Source organism: Pyrgilauda ruficollis, unplaced genomic scaffold (assembly GCF_017590135.1).
Source record: "Pyrgilauda ruficollis isolate IOZ18807 unplaced genomic scaffold, ASM1759013v1 scaffold35, whole genome shotgun sequence".
Classification (NCBI taxonomy): domain Eukaryota; kingdom Metazoa; phylum Chordata; class Aves; order Passeriformes; family Passeridae; genus Pyrgilauda; species Pyrgilauda ruficollis.
The window spans coordinates 2,066,189-2,088,536 of record NW_024524934.1 but is presented as its reverse complement, the minus strand read 5'-3'; the positions used below and the strand labels follow the sequence as shown (position 1 = coordinate 2,088,536).

The window sequence follows — 22,348 nt, the reverse complement described above, 5'->3', positions numbered from 1 at the left end:
TGTTATAAGCATTGTAAAGTATGGACCTAATTAGGTAGATGATACTGGGTAGAGCCACTGAAGTTCTGTGCTTACTTTCACACACAAATTCACGTGTGCTACTGCTCCTTCAAGAACCCATGGCAATTTCTCTCAAGACATGCTCCTAGTGCAAGTTTGTGTTAAACAACAGCAATTTCAAACACAGATACACATAAACCTTATCCTGCAAACTCAGGTAAATAAAATACACTTTGTCCACTCTTTTGTAGTGCCCACATTTCAATGGGCAATATGTGGCATTTCATCAAATCAATTATCATTACCTTTTTCCTAAATAGTAGAACAGAGCCTAATATTAATTACCCACCAAAAAATCCATGTTAAAAGAATGATGGGAATACAGATTCAAGCATCAATACACTGAAAATTGCCCGAATTCACATTGCCTTTATAACCTTAATGCAGCCCTTTTTTTTCTTTTTTCTTTTTTCTTTTTTTTTTTCTTTTTTTTTCTTTTTGAGCCCATCATTAAGGTTACAGCCTTTAATTATGCATTTTTAGGCCATTTTTCTTTCAGGACTGTCTCGTTAAGCACACAAGATAGACAGCTATTTAATGGTGTTGTCACTGCTTTCCTCCACATTGCTCAAAGTGTAGCTGCAGGCCTGACTTATTGAACAGTATTCCAGTCCTGTTCTGGAGATGTGATTGGATTTCCTCATGGGATCCTCCATTGTCCTCAACATTACAGTATCTTCAAGTGCTTCAGAAACATAGACTACTGTGAGATGAATTATTCCTGAATTTTAAGAGAGCTGAGCTGCAGAGAGGTCAAGGTAAAAAGTGTCCCTGTACTGTAAGTGCTCATTTTGGAAATGGGCAGCTTGACTTTTGAAATTGCTTGCGAGAATAGAAGATTTTTCACGGACTCAGCACATCACTACTTTTGATTTCAGCTAGAGCTCAGTACCTCTGAAATCTGACTGCTTGGGTTATTGGGGTAGAAAATTATCAGTATGCATTAGGTAGCCAAGTTAGTTTGAGCAATTTGCATAGCCCTGCCAGGTGCTTAATGTCTGGAGCAGCAATAAAATTTAGTCCCTTTAGGCTAGAAAATCACTTGCCTCTATGGCAGGACCATCCTTTCCCTTCATGCATTCTTGTAATTTGAAAGAAATTAAGTCCAAGTCCTCCAGCCATGTAAACAGTATGTGATCAGGACATTAAAACATTACCAAAGGATGTTATCATTATTCATATCACCGTGAATTGGAATTGCAACCTTAATAAAATTATTTTAGACTTTTTGTTCCTACAGGCTTGGTACAATTCAGGGCAGTTCCTTTTACAAGCCATCTGCAGATAATACATAATTCAATACGTTTTATACAGTAAATATTTAAGAATAAGTTCAGCAAAATATGTTTCCTTTGCTGGTATCTGGACTACTAATCTGCTGTAACTCTGTTTCAGTCTCTGTTTTCATATCCAACTAAAACAGAAAGACAAATCCCATGTCTCCCATTTGTTTTCGCTCCCAAACTGAGGAGACATTTAAAGGCTGCTACTTTCGTGGTTCACTACACCTTTTCCAATGTCTCTGTAATGCGATAGACTGTGAATGCAACCTAGGGGTGCCAAAACTGAGTTGTTTGTCTTTTTACTCCGTGAAGCAGAAGGACTCACTTCAGTTTGAAAATACTTCAAGAAGTCACACTGTAAGGAGTTCGAAAATAATTCAGTTAAAAGAAGACACTTTGTTTTCAAAATAAAGATGTTCTTGAAGAACAAGTGGTGCCATTCACACCCTGCTCCCTCTCCCATCCAAGAAACAAAAGTGCCTGAGCACAGTTAAGGTGAACAGAAAGTTTTCACAGCTCTGTGTCACCCTCTTCCCAACAGCAGTGAGTAGATCACTGCCCACTCATCCCACTGGACTTGTTGCTTTGATTTCTGGTGGTTAATGTCCCTCTCCCATACATACCACTATTTCCTAATCACATAAACAGTACTGCCCAGACCCTTTCCATATGAGCATTTAACTTGCAAATCTAAGGATAACTCAACAGGATCAAGATTAGCCAGACTAGGTTTAGGGAACCAATCTTTTGAGCCCTTAGTTGTCTTTTGAATTATTAATCAGGCTGGAGACACAAAGAGGAGCAAGTTAAAAACCAAGGGGGATTAATGAAATGATGAGCTGAGCAAGAATTTTTAGAGCAATGGATTAATTTTCATTGTGAAAATTAAATTGATTCAGTGATTAAAAAAAGCTAAATTACCTCAAAGACCTATTTCAGGAGTCATTTTCTCTCCTTTGCAGTTTTCCTTTTTTTACCTGTTGTCATTGAAGATTGCATTTAATTACACTTAATTTTATTAGTTGTCCTGGCAAATGAAGAAAAAATGACATTTCTTATTTCTCCCACAAGAAGGATGCACTCATTCCCCAACAGAAATCACTTCCTTTGCATTCCAAGAGCAAAAGATTTATCTGGGCCAAAGGCAGAGTGTTTTTATTTAGCTGTGATGCCTGTCTTCCTTTGAAATTTGAAGATTAATGACTCTGCGCAAAATTCTATGTCTCTTTCCTGCCCTGTGTTCAGAGGGGTGTCTTATCACTGTGGTTTACAAATGAATCCATGTAGTTGTCATCTCTTGATTCATGTTACAGAACAGGAAGACCCATCAAGTTTTGTCACTCAGCTGCAACAAGATGCAAATTGCCTCCTTTATTTTTCACATTTAAGTGGATAAAAGCAGTGAGGTGGTCACCTTTCAGTATGTTCTGCAGAGAGCTCTAACTCTCCAGGCAACCAGTGAAATCTAAAAGTTTATTTGAGATGTCATGTCTTCACACTGATCCAATTTTTGCTGCTTGCTTGATTAATTGGATGGTGCAGTTTCTTGTCTGGATTTTGTGCCTAAAACAAAAATCCAGGCATGTACAAAGGTCTGCCTGTTCCTTAATGTGTTCCTAAACAAAGCAGCAACTACAGGAAGAAGTTAATCTGAGTGCAGCCTGCTAGAAGGCAGAATACAAAGGCACAAGTACTAAAGATGGAATTAATTTTCCTTCTCATCATTGCAATCAGCAGCAGATTGCGTGTGAATGGGTTGTACAGGCAAAGAGTCAGCTTGCAGTGGCAGAGCTTTTATTCAAAAATTTTTTTCTAACCCTTCAACATGAAAAAATAATGGAGGAAATTTCAAATTTTCCCAGTTGTTTGGATAAAAATGGATTTATAGAAAATAGAATTGTTTTAAATTCACCAAAATTTAGGTTTAAACCAAAATCCTTGCTGTTCTTGATTGTTGTTCTTTCAAAGTAGAATTTTTAGTATTTCATTCAAAATATGGGCTTAAAAAAAGAAATACTAAGACCTCAGAGTCATTCTGGACAAAAAAAGAAACCCTAAAAACCCAGAAGATTTTTAAAAAGCAGTAAATAAGAATGTGAGTATGAACATTCTGGGGAAGGAAAATAGAGAAAGGAAATGAGAATAGAACAGGCTGCTTGCATAACATCTTAACTGCGCACACCTCCCAGGAAAGGTGCTTGGGAGACCTCCAGTCTTCAAAATCCAGGGGAGCAGAGGGAAAAAATAACCTCAAGCCTGTAGTTAGGGCTTCAACTCACACATACACACACACTTTTATGTCATACTCTTACCTGTGCTCCTGGCTTCTCATATTACTCTCATGTGTTTACAGTCATATATATGTGTGTATTTACCTTGATGGTTAACCTTCACATAGACTTTTAAATACTTCCTGAACAAAACTTGCTTCCATTGTTCCTCTGAGCCAGTTTAACATCAGCACAGTTGGAAGGTGCTGAGGGCAGGGAGAATATTTTTAGTGTACTTCTAGGCTGAAACTTTGAATCTTGCTCAAATGAATAAAACGTACAATTCTAATTTTAAACTTTTGGTAACGCCACTCTGGTCCTTAAACATTTAGACCTTGCTGAAAGTACTACTCTTACCAAGGAAGGTGGTTTTGTTTTGTTTGTGAATTTGGATCTATTTTTAAAATATACACAGTTTCTGTTACTTGATTTCATAGGTAATATTAGGGAGAGAAATTGTGAACGCAGGCACTCCGGAAACTGCATTTTGAGAGTCTGTGTGCAGGCAGGGTGGCTGAGGCAAGCTCTCCACCCAGCCATAGAGAAAGAGGCTTCAATCCTTCGTGGAAACAGCTGCAGCCAGCCCCACACAAGTTTGGTGTGAAGTGCAGCACAGGACCTTTTATAACTTGGGGGTGTCAGAGAAACTGTTTAGTGATAGAAAAATGCCAGTGGCTTTGCAATCCCAATACTTATTAATAACATGCAGTAATACACAAAAGACTGAACAACAGAAATATTACTAATTATTATTTTATTATTTATAGTTATAATTATAATATAATAAATGTATAATTAAATTATAGTATTTTATAATATATAAATATATATTCTAATACATTATATATAATATATATAATGTATATTATATATTATTATATATTATACTTATAATTTAAAGTATATTTATAATACATTATTATTATTATTATTATTATTACTACTACTACTACTACTACTACTAATTTATTGGTGAAAATGGCAAATCCTCTCCTTGAAGCAACCTGGAAGCTTGAGCTGTGACAGGAAGGAAGTATTCTGCACCTATCTTAAGAGAAAATGCACCCTGCTTTTAAATTTCTGTGCTACCTTATTTCTTTTTTTTTTTTAAGGTGTGGACAGGAAGGAATGCTTAGTTGTATTTTCTCTTTGCTTTGCATTCTGTATCTTCATGATGGTGCGTTAAGGTAGCAGTGTGATCTGCAGCAATCCCAGGAGCAGCACTAATGTCACTAGAAATAAAGTGTTCTAAGGATATTATCAAGACAATTTCTGCAGGGACAATTAATATCCTTTAGCACACCAGCTCATATAACAGGGAAAATCATGTACAGATTGAGAAAAAAACTGCTACAATGAGTTTAACACCATCGTGTTAATTGGTTATTCAGTTTGAGGGGAAATGGTGCCTGTTATCTGTCATGCCAGGAGAGGAGACCTTAGCAATGGAAAATGCAGAATTTTCCCCATTTGTTATGGGTCAAGGACATCTTTATTGCCCATGGAAGGTCAAGGTGGATGTGGAAGTGTTCCCTAGGATGTTTCCCAGCAGACGAAAGGGCAACCAGAGGAACACGGCCACAGTTTGTTACCTACAGCAAGGAAGTGTGAATAGAAAACAGAGTACATGTGCCTCATATTAGCCATAATGTGAAGGACAACTGACTTGTTTAGGAGGAGAGAGAAAGTGCATGAAAATTCCCCAGTATCATGCAGGGCCCTGACAAAATTTGATCCTTGGGAGGAAAGTGGAGGTGATGACGCTGCTTGAATATAGATGAAACACACTCCTGCTCCCCGGAACCTTGCTGAAGGAATTGTCCCTCTCATTTCTTCTACCATTGTAATATCACAAAACTGAGTGAGTAGGAGGTTTCCCAGATTACCGAGGGTTTAACTCCAAGAAAAGCAGATCAGATGGTTGGTTGGTTGGTTGGTTGGTTGGTTGGTTGGTGGTTTTTAATGGCATTTTAAACCAAACCAAACCAAACTACTTGGTCCATGGTTAGCATTCACTGATCTTCCTGGCTTGAATGGCTGCTTTGGGGAGTAGCTCGGCAGAGCTTTGTCTGTAAGCCCCTTAAAGAACAAGTCTGAGTGGGACCTTTTTTACAGTCCATCACCACTCTGAATATATGGACTGAAGTGTGTAAAAAAAAGCTAACTGTCCACATTTCCACTTTCCTCCACGAAAAAACCATTTGACACTGATCAAGTAAATTGCTGGTTTTCAGTCTTATGCATTTTATTATTTTTAGATGAACACAGCACAAGAGGTACTTGTTTGTTTCTGTTTTGACAAGTACTAATTATCATGGCCAAGGTTAAAAGATTTAGACAACTTCCTTCTTTTCTGCAGTCAACAATATTTAAGAAAGAAAAAACAGTGACTGAAAAGAAAAATATTTTGATTAAAGACACAAACCAATATCAAAAGTCTTGTTTAGATTTGATTTAATGAAACTCTTAAGTATTTTAATAATGCTGTTTTTTAAATCAGAAAACCCAGCATTTAAGATTGTTCTTCCATAGTGAAAAAGTATATGCAGGAAGCAACTGGGCTTCACAAAAAGAGATACTGTACATAATGTGAAGATCCTTCTTTTGTTTCCAAACTCAGTCATTTTATACAAAATCAGAATCAAATTTCACCAGTTCCAGGAAGTATTTCAGAGATCCTTCCATATTCCAACTTATTACCACAAGATGCCTCAAGGCAATCCTTTCCTCTTTACTATATCCTGTAACTGTCTTGAAGCATGCAGAAACTGAATTGCTGTAAAACTGCATTACCCTGTCATGGGCTTGAAATCCTTAGGAAAATTGTGATAGCTTTACACCTTAAATTATTTAAAGTATTTAAAGTTTAAAATATTTTTTTTTTTTTTACAATATAAAGAAATCCCATACCAAATTACTCATAAAACTGTGACAACGACTATAAAACGTCAGCATTAACAAACAATTAGTATATACACACACAATTATATATACATGATTTATGTCTCATTTAAAGATAAGGAAATTCTGTATGTTACAACACAGACTGCTGGACTTCTAAGTGGGTTTCTTAATGTAGTTCAGTGTCTTCAGGGAGTTCTCTAAAACACACATACTCTATAATAGGACAGCCAATACCTATAACTAAGGGTGGGTTAAAATTAATTGCTTGACACCTGAACCAAACTGACTGAACAGTGATGCAAATCCTTCCGTGTTCCACTGCGCTGCAGTGAGCTACACTCCTGCCAGAATCCATAAATACGGTCTTAACACTGAATATGGAACCACGAATCTTGACTCTCTTGACCCTTCCCCAGCATATTTTTTCCTCTATTCTCTTCCCATCCATTCGTATCCCCAGCAGACAGCATAAATTGGATTAGCATACAGAAGCTCATAAAAAGCCCCGACACACCCCACAAAAACAGCCCCCACCCGCCAAAAAAATTCAAATTAAACAAACAATAAAAAAACCCCTCCACATGCTGCTTTGAGTGTAGCTGAATTTTCCTGCCTGACTCTTTGGGCTTATTGATCAGAGGCTTGAACTTTTCACCCCTTTGGCAGCACAGGCTTTCTGATGGCCGCAGTGCGAGGCTCGCCTGCCCGCAGAGGCTGCTGCTGCTGGCGGCTGTGATAACAAGTGACATTAATCACGTCGCTCCCTCCCCATTAACGCTTGCGTGCTCACAAGGCTACTGTGATCACACAGCCTTTTTTGGCTGGCGATAATGCAATCAATCTGATTTATACGGGCGGCGCGGCATTCAGCGCTCCTGCGGGGCGTTAGCGGGCCGCTGACCCGCCGAGTGCGGCTTCACCTCGGGGCGGGCAGGGCACACACCTCCGGGAGCAGCGGTGTCCCGGTGTCCCTGCAGCACACGGCCACTCGGACAGCTCATGCCCTGAAACCAGGGAGGCTGAGTCAGCCCGACGAGCCAAAGACTGTGCTGGCTACAGAAACAGCAACTACCCAGAAAGTTGCTTGGTGCTGTGAAAAACGCCAATCACTTGTTTTTAACATTTTTTTAAAGATTTTAAATTAAAGTGGGAGCCACCAAGCCGGGGGACCGGCAAAAGAAACACTGCAGGAAGGCGGAAAAGCCGGAATTTTTGTGCATGCTTTGTGTGAAATAGAGGCCGTGCAGAAGGAGCGGAGGGACAGCGCAGCGCATCCGAGGCCGGGTCGCACTCCGCGGCTCTTGTGCCGTGCCCGCCGAGCGGAGCGGAGCCGAGCGGCCCCGGGCCCGGCAGTGCCGCCGCCGTGCTGCGGCCGGGCTCAGCCTGCGGGGCTGCTCGGAGTCACGGAACGGCTTGGGGTGGAAGGGACAGCAAAGCTCGTCCAGTTCCATCTCCTCTACTACACCTTCCACTAGACCAGCTTGCTCAAAGCTCTGTCCAGCCTGGCTTTCAACACTTCCAGGGACAGGGCATCCACAGCTTCTCTGGGCAACCTGTTCCAGTGCCTCACCACCATCACAGTAAAGAATTTAATATTAATGTCTAATCCAACCCTACGCTCTTTCAGTTTGAAGCCCTTGCCCCTTGTCCTGTCACTCCAGGCTCTTGGAAAAGGTTCTCTCCAGCTCTGAACCACCGCCGAGCTTAAACCACCGCGCACTCGGCACATGCACACCCAGCCCCTGTGGGGGTCGTGTCCCATCCGTGCCGGGGCTGCTCAGAGCCCGCAGGCACCGAGAGCCCCGAGCGGCCACCGGCGCTGGGCAGGGCACCGGCGACAGCGGCCACCGCGGCCCCGCCGCCGCCACAGCGGAAGCGGCTGCGCCGCCGGAGCCGGCGGACGTGACCTCACGGCACGGCCCCTTCCCGGCCCTCCTCGCCGCGTCTGGCAGCTCCCGGTCGGCGGCAGAGGAGGAGGAGGAGGCGGAGGAGGAGGAGGAAGGCGGGCGGATTCGAGATGCAGCCGGCGCAGCTCGGGCGCGCGCCGCGGCACCTGCTGGTGTGCGAGCGCGGCCACGCGCGCCACCCGCGCTCGCGGCACGCGGCGCACGTGCGGGACCACGCCTACAGCTGCCGCGTGAGTGGCGCGAGCGCGGGCCCCGGGCCTCGGCGGGACCCCCTCAGGGAGACGGGGAGGGGAAGAGGGAAGGGAAGGGAAGGGAAGGATCGGAGCTGCCCACGCCGCCCATCCCGGGGGTTCTGCCCGTCAGGCGCTCCAGGGGCGCGGTGCCGGTGCCCCGCTCGGGTGTTCTGTGGGGGCTCCTCCGTCCTTGGCAGAGGATGCGCGCCTCGTTTTTGGGGAGGGAAAAAAAAAAAATAAAAGGCAAATTAGCCCCTTTGCGTTTGTGGTCTCGCGCAGCGTGGGAGAAACAAACTCTTTTCCTTCCTCCAGGAGCAGTGAGGTGATGGTGCCGCTTTTGGGAGCTCTCTAAACACAGGCGCAGGGTCCGGGTTAGAAAGGAGACATCGTTTATTCCGCGCAGGGTGCAAGGCGGGGTTTCCGCAAGTCGAGCACACCACCTATCAAAACTTTTCACTATTTATACATTTTAGCGAACAAAGGAATTAGTGTTCATTGGCTACAATGAACTTTTTAATTAGTATTCTATCTTCTGTTGGTTAATGAGTCTCCCATGCTAATTAATCCTCATGCTCAGTCTTTCTCTGCTTAGGAGTCAGGGGGTTTCTGGGGTTGGTGGCCATTCTCCACCTGCCAGAATTGCCTTTTATCCACTCAGAGCTGATTCAGCAGAGTTGCTGGGTTTATTAAGTTTCTTACTTATTTTGGGAGTTCTGCCGAATGTCTTTGTGGCCTGTAAATTCTGCGTTCTTTCTGCCCACTATCAGTGGTACATCCTTCTCCCCGAGCTTTGTTAGCCTCACCCTAGGTGTGAGATCACTGAAACATGTCCAGCCCTAAACGTTAACAAAGGGACCTGGACTTCACTTAGGGCTTGTTAGCTGTGCTCTTGTTTCATGGATTAAATCTTCCTTCTTGTTGATTAGGCTTGAAAGTGTACAAGTGCCAAACATCAAAGAACATCCTTAAGAAAATTTGTAGGTATTCCACATTTTGCAGCAATCAGGCAGGACCCTGTTTCATAACCCCCTTCTCATACCCTGTAGCTCTCTGGGCTAATTGTTCACTGTTTCTGACTTCTGAGACGTTTTTAGCAGCTAATCAGAGAGCTTTCTACCGGTGTGGAAGGCAGCTCGTTTGTCAGTCCTCACTTCTCTTGAACAGGTGTGCCAAGGGAAATAAATACACACCTGTTCTCGAAGAGCTTTGGGAAAGAAGTGTTTTTGGGGGATGGAAGGGGGAGCAAGGAGACAGGCAGCTTCATACTTGCCCATCTATTACTTGCCAGATATTACCTTGTTTCCCTGGTCTGCCAGACTTCAGGGTTCTCTTGGTCTATGGAACATGTACAGGGAAGGTTTTAAGTGAAAGGTAAATTGAAGATTTTACTTTGGTCTTTGCTTTTCCACTAAGATTACAGAAATACTTAGCCTATATTTTTAGTTACAGCTACTTCATCAAGTACTCCAGCAAAGGCTGAAGGAGGTGTCCCAGTGTGACATCAAGCTAAATGTATAATGATGTGAAATGAGATCTTCTGTTAACTCATGCTGTGTAAGATCATGTCTTTACATAATACGTCAAATGCTATTGTATAGCAATAAAAAAAAAAAGAAAGAAAAAAACCCCAAAACCAAACTAAACCAAAACAAAACAAAAAAACGCCTCAAACCACCAAATAATGTATTTAGTGTACCTAGAGACTATGAAAATTGATACATTTTGAAGACAGTAGCCTGATACTACTTCTTTTCCATCTCATTTTGACGTAATATACTGATACATCTTTGGAAAGTAGAGGTTTTCTTTTGTATTTCTTGTTGTTTTGTTTGGTTGGGGTTTTTTCAGAACAGGTTTTAGGATAGGTTTTACATTACAAATATGTTCCTAATAGGTGTCTTTTTTGATCCCGGAATGTGGCATGCTACCTGAAGTGCTGAAAAGCACAATTGCAGATATTGGAGAGTACTACCTGGTGAGGAATTTACCCATTCATGAATTGGTTGCACATGAATTCATTGATGCTTTCGTGAAGAAAGGTAAGGAGGAAATCAGAACTGAACAAATGCAGACATAATGTACTTTATTATAGCACAGTAAAATTTTTAATAGTCTTATTTATTCTGAAAAGTGTTTTAAAGGAAGGAAAAGAAAAGTACTAAGCAAATTCTGCATCTTATATGCTTTTTTCTGCTCTGTCATGTGTGACGTTTGTTTATACCCACTGGGTCCAAAACTCCTGTGATTCTTCCTTATAAATTTCTCTCTATTCCACCTCAATTCTGAAAGCCGGCTATCAAGAGGGCTTCCATGTATCCTCACACCTGTTTCTTCTACACCTCACTTTTATGCAGATTCTTGTAGAAATCTTCCTTCTCCCTTTTTTGTTCCTTCATACACAGAGCTGTACTGAGCTGTGCTCCACGGCAGGCAAGAGAAAAATATGCTTCCTTATTTTTTATATTTCACTAAGAGAGCTGTGACAGCTCATCCTTTCCCAGTAAGAGGAAAGAGGATGCAAAGAAAGATACAGTGTCTGCCCAGCCACGTTGTCTTTGGGTGAATGAGTAATAAAAATGTCTGGGAAAAAATTGAGTTTTTCATTTGATGACTGGAGAGAGTCACAGATGGAAGGAAAGAAAATGTTTTCATATCAGGGCATATTATTAACATTATCCCTATTATAGGTCCTTTAAAATATTGTCAGAACTGGGTTTATAAAAATAATAACAATGCCATTTTGCTTGAGAAGGTGGAAGAAAGTAGATGAAAACATGAGAGTGATTCAGATGGTGTTTGTCATGTTTGGTTGTCTTGAAGTGAGTTGTTTATCTTGTCATGTCTGACTTTACAGACTGTAATCTCATGTTTTTCTGCTTTACTGTTAAAGGTTCATGCTACGCACTTACCTATAAGACAAAAATTGATCAAGATAATACTGCAGCTCTGCTACCAAATGGTATGGGGGATTTGTTTTGGTCTCAGTAATACATGTCAATTGTGGTCTGGGTTGTTTTTTTTAATTTGGAGTGATGTAAACTGGATAATAATGCTTACTGTACTTGCCAACTTTGTTAGAAATACATGTGAATTGCAAAAATACTAATTTTAGCTTTTTTCATTCAAGCTGTTAAATTTTTTATCTCATCTAAACGAAATTAAAAACCAATAAAAATCAGCTTCGTTTATGCATAGTCAGATTGTCACTGCTTCAACCATAATTGCAATTGCTACATAATTGCTTTGCGATCTTGACAAAGATTGCTATCTTTGTAAAAACATTGCATTCCAACTTTCTGTTTCCTGCTGGTCTTTAAGACATAATTTGTACCAAAAATTAAAGTCATCAGCACTGCTTAGGAGCACTTTTAAAATATTAAGTGTTTATTCTCATGAGACCCCACCTTGAGTACTTCATTCAACTTTGGGTCCCCAGCACAGGAAGGACACGGACCTGCTGGAACAAGTCCAGAGGAGGTCACAAAGGTGCTCACAGAGCTGGATCACCTCTCCTATGAGGAAAGGCTGAGAGAACTGGGGTTGTTTAGCTTGGAGAAGAGAAGGCTGTGGGGAGAATCAGAGTGCCTGCCTGTACCTAAAGGGGGCCTGAAAGCAAACCACAGAGGAAATTTTTAACAGGTCTTGTAGTAGTAGGATGTGGGGGAGTGGATTCAAACTGGAGATGGGTAGGTTTAGACTGGATATTAGGAAAAAAGCCCTTACTGTGAGGGTGGTGAGGCCCTGGAACAGGTTGCCCATAGAAATTGTGGTGCCCCATCCCTGGAAGTGTTCAAGACCAGGCTGTAGGGGGCTTTGAGCAACCTGGTCCTGAGCAACCTGGAAGGTGTGTCTGCCCATGGTAGAGGGGATGGAATTGGATGATCTTTACTGTCCCTTCCAACCCAACCCAAAGTTTGATGATTCTGTGACGATTCTGTGATTCCCTGAGAACTATGTGACATGTTAAAAGTCTATTTCAAATGCACCAAGTTTTATGAGAAGACATCTCATAAATCTCAGGGACAACTCAGGTGAGAAAATGAAGCTATTTTGAGCTTCAATTACAGTGTATTAAATATAATAGAAATACAAACTGGTCTACCTGCCCTCCAGCCTAAGAATCTGTAATATGACAGGTGCCCATGGGGGCATGAGCAAATTCAGATTGTTCAGAAGAATTCTTTTATATGTTAGCACAGTCCTGGCAAAACAGATACTTGATAGCGATGGAGTTTGTGTGATACAAGTGTTACAAGCTGTGCACAATTATCGCAGAAGCAGTGTTATAGTTCTTAGTGATGTCACTGTCTGAACTCTTCCTCTGCAGTCTTATTTGTTTGTGTTCTGTGCTGTGCTGTTATTTGTGCAGTAGAACCCAAGGACTGTGTTAGAGACAGAGCTGTTGTGTGAAGCTCTGTACCAAGCAGCAGCAGCCAGATCTAGTTTATGAGCACAGAAGCAGAGTTGTTCCAGCATGCATCAGCTCATCGCTAGCAGGCGTAGTTTACTCAGAGTGAGTAGTCCCACTGGACTTGGAGGAACTGCTTTTGTTTATTTAGTTGAGCAGTGCATGTTGAGCATGAATGTTTACTAAATCAGGCCCTTGTGCAATGTAGTGCTCGGCTAATGACACAGCAAGTGCTAGAGGATGAGTGGAGGAAAGATGGAGACAATGAACTGAGTAGTACAGTAAAAAAGCTATGATTATCTCAGGAATAATATTATGCTTTTCTTACTCTAGTTCACAAGACCTCTTTGATAAAAAAAGAATAATTGAGTTATAACCTTTTTTTATTTAAGGATTAATCTGGTAATCCATTTAACTGGAACTAAGGAGTCCGCATTACATTAGTAATACCATTGATCCGAAGCTAATGTTGTAAAAGGTGTATAGTTCTCAAAAAACTTCAAAGGGAACCAAGTAGAAGATTATTTCTATTAAAATTTGGTTTGTTCATAGGTAAACTGATTCTGTCAGTGGATAAGGATACTTATGAGGAACTTGGACTGCAAGGTCGCCCTTCTCGGTATTCAGGCAAAAAAGTAATGCGATATAGTAAGTACTTGTATAAACAGGGCTTATTTAAGGAGCACCTTGTTTGGCTGTTGAAACTTCCCTTTCACTACAATTAGTTGTTGTCTAGGTTATATTTTTCCAGATGCAGATACAAGGACTGCCTGAAGAGAGAAACTACTTTTTCTTCAAGTAGTAAAGCAGCTTTAAGTACACAAATACATCACCTTTTCAGTACTCTATAAAACTTTTAATTTCAAGGGTTCTCATTGTGTTGTTTCTACTGGAGTGATGTAGTACTTAAGAATTTTTGCATACACTGCATGGTGTCTATACCTTCTGATTTAAGTCGGATATAAGTCAAGCTCCTTTTAAACTGATTAAGGAGGTGTTTAAAATGTGTGCACTGTACAAAATCAATGAAGAGCCTCACCCAAGGCTACGTGCTTGAAAGGCAGAATTGTTCTATGTTTCACACATCTAAAATGGTAATCTCTATGTACCAAGTACTTGAAAAACATAATTTTTTAACAGCTGCAGAGGAGACATCTTGAGTGTGAATTTTATTAATTTGTCTTTTTAGGACATAAAAAAACCCAAACACAAACACTGTGCTGTCTCAAATGTATTGGAACTTGCGGCAGTTGATAGGTGTAGTTACAAAAAACTTTAGGAGGGGAAAGTTGTTATCTCTAGTAAGTATTGTGGCAAAACGGGACATCATTTTACCGTTCTGGTCATGAAAATGTATCATCATCATGTTTCCATTCAAGAAATGAATATAACTTATGCATTAACAATTCACCTAAGAAAAAAACAACCTGTTGAAAAGGTGTCATTGCTGTATACATGACTTTTGTTGTTAGAAATTCTAGTTGTTTGTTTGTTGTTTTTTTTTTTTTTTACTGCTAATAGCATGCCTAATTACGAAGATACTTTTAAGGCACTGTTAAGGGACTTCTGTCAGTGCCATTTCAAGAGGAATCTGTCCCTCTAGTCACGAGGAAGCAGTTCCAGATTATATCAAAATAAGGACAGCAGGAGATGAATATTTATTTACATAATGGGGAGTCATATTTGCATAATCAAATACTTTGTAAAGATTCTGCAGATGTAAAGAGGAAGTTTAATGTTCTTTGGTTTCTTTGTGCTTTTCTAATTTAATAATAAATTTTATTTTAATTGGGTACCAATAGCTATTGTGTATTTTCTGCAGTTATCACTATTCATTTGACTGATGCTGACTTTCACCCTGAGAGCAAGAAACATAACAGAGTGCTTTGGGCCTTGAAAGAAAAGAAACCTTTAGAATTTGACTTCCTACTGGCTTGGTATAATACAGGTAAATAAGAACTAAAAGTAAAACTAAAATGCAGCTGACATGAAGTCCAAATATTTTTAGTTTACTGTTTTTTTTTTCTAGTGATTGTCCAAATGCATTTTCAGTGGAGAGAAAAGTTAGATTGAAATGTGTATGGGTGAGATTTTTTGTTTGTTTTGTTTATTTGTTTGGGGTGGGGAGGGTGTTACTTCCTGTGCACAGAACAGCTCAGTTCAGGAGCACAAAGTGATTCACAGGAGGTAGATTAGTTGCTTAATTTCCTTTCTCTATGTTGCCCAGGCTTTCTGGCAAAACTTTGCCTGTTTGATGGTGCTGCCTCTTCTTTATAAATTTGTGACATACGTAACCATTATCAATACTCTTTTTTTGGTTTGTATTTTATTAATACACGTAAGTTATGTATCTAGTTACATACTTAGGATGGGGAGCTCTGATTTCATCAGTAGTTACAGGACATGTACAGATTCCCTGTTTACATCATGTGCCATGTGCCCAGATACACAGACTGCTGTTTGATCACTTTATTCTCAAGCACTTGTTTGAGGTTGGAGCCAAGTAAAAGGTTGCTATAAGAAACTGTTGTACTGTTTCAAGTGTTCTTCTACTATTTGTTTATCTACTGTTTTCTAATTACACTATTTTTTTCTTCTGGCCTTAAGTATGTTTCCTCCTCTGAGGGAAACTTTTTAAGTCCCCAGTTGTTTTTATTACCTCAGAACAGGCTGTATGTAGGGTTATGTAGCATTTGCATAGAACTCATGAAAACTGCAAGTGTCTGTACTGAAAAATATGGTTTTCTTCATCACAGATATGTAGCTTTTGGTGTTGTTTTGCTTTGAGTCTCCACACTAGGTAGAAAGGATATTAGAAAGGTCCCTGAGAATGCTTTCCCATCTCCTCTTTATATTGTTCATTTTTTCTGGCTCTTTAAGGCCAAGTGTGAAAAGGAGTTAACTCATCTGAGAAATGGAAGCTGTTTACAAGCTCCTTTAGGAGTGTCCATGTTTCACTTTATTCCTTCATGCTTCCCCTCCCCCTTTCAAAGTACTAATCATATGACAAGGATGCTTCCTTGTTTGTCATACAGAAATTGTTTAAAGGTTTGCAATTCCCGTCCTTGTAATCTTCAGGAAAGAGTCACAGTGAAGGCTGTTGCTACCATAAATGGTGACATAAATCCAACTGAGGTGGCAGATCTTCACGCTCAGCTTGCTTGGATTTATTGACCCTGGACGGAGAGCAAAATGCCTCTAGGGCCACTATTTGTCATATGTTTGCTGCTGACCGTGCTAACAGCATTCAGGAAGAATAGCATTTTTTTCCTCACTTTCTTACATCCCCAAAACAGGTCAGGTCAATCATTTCCTGAATATGGAGTTAAATCTGAATGCCTTTCTGTGCTAGAATCTTGTGCTCATAACACACAAAAGACTATTAGTTCCTTAGTGAACTGACAAAAATAAAACTTTTATAGGTTTTTATTAATAGATATGAGACATTGTGTAGATTCTGCTGGAAGGGAAAAAGTGGGCTGTGTTTTGTCGAGAGAATCTGTGTCCTCTGTGAAAATTCTGCTTTCAGCCTTCCTGCTGATATCTGGTGTTTCTTGCTATGGCCAGCACTGCAGGATTTTTGGTTTTCATACTCAGTTTTCCCACACTGTGGTTTTGGCACCAAGAACAGGAAAAGGGAATATGGAGCGTCTCATGTCTTTAATGACAGAGGCAATACAATCTTTTTTCTATTGTTGTAATTTCTATCACAATTTTCCGTGTTTATTGGATGAAATTCAGTGGTTTCTGAAGAGCTTTGATGATGTGCCTGGTTCCTGTTATCATAGAAAGCTGTGCTGTAGCTAGAGGAATTGTTCTGTTAGGATCTGACTGTAGTCTTTGAGATTTCCTGCATTTAGGGCTATATCTGAGGCTCCCACACGCAGCAGACATGTAAAATGTATGATTTTCTATATTTTACTAGGAATTCTAGGGCAAAATGATACATTATTTGAACCTGTTAGGCTAACAAATGCCAATAGAATGTAAGGAAGATCATCTCTTCTGGCACTTTTCAGACTTAAATATATCTATATGAAAATACTAAATTAAGAAGAATTCAGTGATTGCCTGTCTTTGTCACTGTGTCCTTTGGAACAACCTTTTTTTGAAGAATGACTAAAAAAATGAGCTTACCTCTCCTTTTTCTACTCCCCCCCACATGATTGTCCTTGATTATGTAAATATGATTGATAGACTTTAGGCAGTCCATGTTTTCTGGTAGGAAATTTTAGATATGGTTTTCCACAGTGAACTCTACCCTATTCTTGAATTTCTGCTGTTTACACATGCCTTTTCTATGGTATTTGGATGTTGTTCTGCACTTCAGACTTTTCATGAGTAAGGCATTATTTCTTGGTCTCCTAGACACCCATTGTTGCTTTTTGAAAATAGCACACTTTATCTGGGATTTGAGATTTCGGAGAATTTATTCCATGTCAATTACCTTCCTGCTTCAAAAGCAAGTTGGTAATATGTCTGAATTTAAAATATGCCTGCTTAAGTTAGTTTTTTAGTCTAGGTACCTGCTGTTTTGGGTCTCTTACTAGTGCTGTCCCACAAGTCCATCAAGGTACATTTAATTCTTACAGCCATACTGCATTGAAGAGGTATCGGGGAGAGGAAAGCAGGGGTGAGTTTATTCTTCTAGTAAAGCGACATTGGTGATGTATTTTGATTTCTTTACCCTCTCTTCTTTCTTCTCTCTTCAGTTCTTATACTCCAGATTATTTTGGAATTTCTCTTGGCATCATTGATAAATGTGTTTTAAACCTCTAATCACATGTTCACTTTTCCATTATTCAGGGAAAATGCTGTTCTGATGACATCCCTGCTTCATTTTATCTGTTCCTTTTCAGGAACACTCTGAGTTCATCCTTTTAACAAGCTCATTTTATTACTCAAGCAGTTAATTCTGCTTGAATTTTCTATTGGCAAATCTACACTTTGTAGTTAGATAGCAAATTTACTGAGCTGTATTAAGTTGCTGAATCTTGCACTAAGTTTTATTTCCAAGAAGATAAGGAAGCTGAAGATTTTAAGGTTCTGCCATGGATTGAAAGCACACAAGCAGTTTCACACTGCATTTTTTTGTTTATATACAAATGTTTCATGTATTCACTGCTTCTTTTGTTTAGTAGTTTCGTAACAGCTGTTTGTGGTACTGTGTTGTTAAGGTGCAGAGGGATCAACATTGATGTCATACTTTTCAAAAAACCAAATACAGGCCCTGAAGCCAAAAATAACATTCAGCACCTTAAGGGACTTGCAGTGTCCAGTGTTACAAAGTAATGATCTGCAAGGAAAACCAGAGGAGTCCTGCAGTACAGAGGAGCTCTTTGAATGGCTGGGTGCTGTCTTGAATCAAGTTAGCTTGTAAGTATTTGAATTTGTTTGATCTTTGAAAATGTTTTAAGTAAGGAAAGCCACAATTTATTTTAAGAAATAATTGAATAAAAATTAACAAAGACACTGTTTTGTAAGTGAGAGTCTTTTGTGCAGTTAAATGTTTATGTCAGTCTTGAATGGCTTCATTGGTGTTTTAGGGTACCCATATGTACTGGATTGGGCTGGGATAGAGTTAATTTTCTTTGCAATAACTGGTGTGGTGCTGTGCTTTGTATCTGTGAACTAAGTGTTGGTAACAGGGGTTATTTTAGCTATTGATGGGTAGGGCTTGCTCAGTCTGAAGGCCTCTTTCTGTCTCTCCTATGGCCCAGCCTGTGAGGAGGCTGCGGGGTAGGCAGGAGGCTGGGAGAGAACCCAGCCAGGACAGCAGACCCCAGGTGAGCAGAGGGATATCCCACACCATGGGATGTGGTGACACACTTAGCAGCAAAAGCTGGGGCGAGGATGGGTGGGAAATGTTCCGAGTTCCAGTGTTTGTCTTCCCAAGTCAGTTAGAAGCTCTGCCTTCCTGGGGATGGCTGCACATCTGCCTGCCCTTGGGAAGTACTAAATTAATTCCTTTGCATACTTTGCTTTCACGTGGAACTTTTCCTCTGCTTATTAAATTGTCTTTATCTCAACCCATGCATTTTCTCCCATTACCCTTTTGGTTCCAGGTGGGAGTGAGTGAAGGAGCAGCTGTGTGGTGTTTGGGTGCTTACAGGGTTAACCCACAGCACCATGAGATCTTTTGTATTGGCTGCTTGGTCATTAGTTAGTTGGCATTAATTTAGATGATATACATGGATCCTACTTGTTTGGTACAAGTTCTGACTACTAAGACATCCTGTAGAATATTTAAAGCATATTTATTTCAGTTACTTCATTGTTTTTTCTTCCAGAGACAACAAATCCTCCAGCTTCTTGTCAACCTATTGCTGCCCTGAGCCCAACACAGTGGTGGAAAAAGCTTTTTTGTGCACAATCACAGGCTTTATAATTCCTGAGAAGATTATTCAGTTATTGGAGCAGCTGTGGTAAGGATTGACAGGAGCACATTACTATAGCACTTGTACTCAAATACTTCTTGTTTGAAATCACATTTAAATACTTTTCAGTTGGAAAGAAATAGCAAAATATATAAATGTAGACTTTTGGTTTAATTAGGAAATGAGCTGGAAGCTTGATGTCAGTATAAAATGTAATAGACAATTTTGAATGCCTTGAGTTTGAAAAAGCCTGCCCTGTATTGTAGTCATACTTTGGTTTTTATCTGAATTTCTAAGAAACTGACTGTATGGTACTCCTACATTTTTAAAATGTGGAATGGATAGTATCTGGCTGTGATTATTCATAACCTATTTCCTCTCTGGTGGTAAAAGTATTTGTGTTAAGCATAGCCTTAGACTACTTTACTTCCTCCAATGTCTTTTTTCTTCCCTGATAGCAATTGTTCTCATTAAATTTTCAATTTTCTGAAAGACAGTGCAAGCTGTAGGAAAGTCAGAACTGCTACTTTACAACTTAGAACTTTTTCTAATTGCTGCAACTGCAGATTTGCCACGTATAAAACTATGATAGGAATAATAGATAGTCAATCTTACTTTGTTCCCTAATGTATTCTGAATATTTTCTTTCAAGTTTATTTATTATGGACTAAATTTTTTAACTGTTAATAAATTTTCAGTGAAGTATGTCTTTGATTGTTTTACTTTATACTGTAGACTTGAATGTGTTGCCTATTCCATTATAATCACTGATTATCTTGTCTTCTTGCTTGCAGTTGCTATTTTGGTGAACCAAAACTGGCATATTGGCTGACCTTAACTGTGCATGGCTTTGCAGACAGCCCTGTTTCCTGGAGAGAAAGTGAACATGGTTTCCACAAAGGAGGAGAGAACTTGTACAACTTTGTCATTTTTAGAAATCTGGACTACTGGCTTCACATGGCTGTAGGAGCTCATGATGATTGTCCTCCATAAAGCTATGTCCACAGAAGAAGTTCTCAAATAATCCTTTGTTACTGACAGAAAACTAATAAAATATTTTTATACAAGTAGTTATGTAACAGATATAAGTACTAAGAGTCTGTTTATGTTTTTGTTATTTGTAGCCAATGGCAGGAATGGATTTTTGTTTCTTTACTGTCATACAATGCCTTCTGAAAAACTTCACAAAACTTCCACTTTTAGGAAAAGTTTAGTTTTTTGAGTTATTCTCAGGAATTGACTGTAGGTAGTTCTCTTTCCCAGGAGCAAATCTGGAATTTGAAAGTTAGCTTTACAGATTGCTAGCTAAAATATTTGTCAGGAAAGCTCATTTTGGGATTAAGTGTTTTATTTCTTTACATTAAAGACCTGCAAAACCTTCGTATCCCTGCTTAAAATATTTCTGCCTACATGCTAGCAAAAAAACCAAAGGCGTGGATGTGTTCTCCTTGATTTGGTAGGGGTAGGAGAATAAAGGTGAGGAGAAGGTGTGTGGCACTGGGAGGAGCACCCATTAAACCTGGAAAAAGTGAAGGCTTACTGACCTGTCCCCCTGCTTTTGCAGATCACAGTTGATTATCAGAAGTGTGTTTCTGACAGTGATGCAAAAAGTCTGCTGCTTCCTTTCTTAACTGACCTGCACACCCACACGAAATCTGTTCTTTCAAAGGGAGGGTGTGGTTCTTGCTTACAGGGCAACTCATGGAGCTGAGTCCCACTGCGGTGTTATTGCAGACATGTTTCTGGGAAGGAAGGTGTGGATGTGCCCTCACACAATGCACTTGGTGTGAAACAGGTTTCATTAACAGTAAGAAGTAATGCTGAGAGTATAGGCAGCTATGAAGAATCCGTGCTACTCCTGTTGAAATCCATGGAAAGGTGGATGGTGTTTGGGGAAGGTGGAATTTGGGGGTTGTTTTGAGGAGTGGGTACATATTAAAGTACCAATGCAGTGCTAAAATTGAAGTGGGTCACTTGATGGAGTGAGAGATGGGTACTGGAAACTGGGGAAAAGCTGTAGTGGAAATGTCGGGGTGAGTGGCGCAGAAAAGCAGGCTGTGGGAAGCAGCAAAGCTCTATTTTTATCTGTTTATTTTCTCTTCAGTGAGGACAGTCATGCTGGATGATTTACCAGGTGCTATTTGTCTAGCACACCCCTCCACTAACCATGACCCCCTTTTGCTCAAGCTGTGCTGCATGTCCTACAAACACAACTCCGATGAATCAGCAAACAGTGTTCTAAATCATGACGTTGTCTGGTTTCTAGTAGGCTGCCAGGAGCACAAGTTACATGTACAGACACAGACTCACCCAATCACAAACTGAACAGACAATGGTACAAGAGTCTGGGAAAATTCTTGCTTTGGCACATGGCTAGGGAATACTTAACATGATTGTGTTTCATTACTGTGCATCAGTGTGAAGGGCTTGAGTTGTTGACTGAAGTCTGCTTTTGAAAGTGTTGAGGCATTATGGACTTACATAAAAGAAACTAGTAACAAGAAGTATCTTCCTTTTTCCTCTTGACCAGAAGGTTGAGTTTTTACTTGAGCCTTCCTGGAAATTAAACCTGTAGCAAAAATTCTAATATAAAGTTAAAAATCCTAAATTTTAATGAAAATTTGAAGTTTGTAGCTTCAGAGCTAGTAACTGCAGGCCCTGTGACTGTGATCATCGTTCTACCAGATTATAGTAAAACCTTTTCCTCAACAGTGTGCACGGGCATAAAACCAATGTGTATTGCTTGAGGGGAAAAAAACCACCCAGAAGTAAATCTTGTATGGGTGGGTTTGCTTCCCATAGTGGTTCCAGAAGCAGCTGTGGGACTTGACTGAAGTGGCAGCAGTAGGACCAGGTGAAGTGATTTTTCTAATGAAAATCAGGTGAAGTGATTTTTCTAACGGTTG

General features: G+C 40.1%; 1 protein-coding gene across 2 annotated transcripts; it reads left to right on the top strand.

Annotated features, from left to right (window-relative positions):
* The first annotated feature begins 8,508 nt into the window (after positions 1-8,508).
* RPP40 (ribonuclease P/MRP subunit p40) lies at positions 8,509-20,525 on the top strand. Of its 2 annotated transcripts, XM_041475486.1 has the most exons (8): positions 8,509-8,654; positions 10,552-10,696; positions 11,548-11,616; positions 13,618-13,713; positions 14,888-15,013; positions 18,243-18,441; positions 19,356-19,490; positions 20,237-20,525. In XM_041475486.1, exons 1-8 carry the CDS (start codon positions 8,535-8,537, stop codon positions 20,433-20,435), a joined length of 1,089 nt encoding a protein of 362 aa, XP_041331420.1. In that variant the 5' UTR covers positions 8,509-8,534; the 3' UTR covers positions 20,436-20,525. The 2 variants fall into 2 exon arrangements, with proteins under 2 accessions (XP_041331420.1, XP_041331421.1); XM_041475487.1 differs by lacking the exon at positions 11,548-11,616.
* The last annotated feature ends 1,823 nt before the right edge of the window (positions 20,526-22,348 follow it).

What these genes read in the sequence shown, in the direction of transcription:
- RPP40 (XM_041475486.1), top strand. Translation starts at nt 8,535, where the DNA reads ATGCAGCCGGCGCAGCTCGGGCGCGCGCCGCGGCACCTGCTGGTGTGC. An exon ending in CAAAAAAGTAATGCGATATA is followed by an intron (nt 13,714 to 14,887) that starts GTAAGTACTTGT and finishes TATTTTCTGCAG; the next exon opens with TTATCACTATTCATTTGACT. An exon ending in CAGTTATTGGAGCAGCTGTG is followed by an intron (nt 19,491 to 20,236) that starts GTAAGGATTGAC and finishes TCTTGCTTGCAG; the next exon opens with TTGCTATTTTGGTGAACCAA.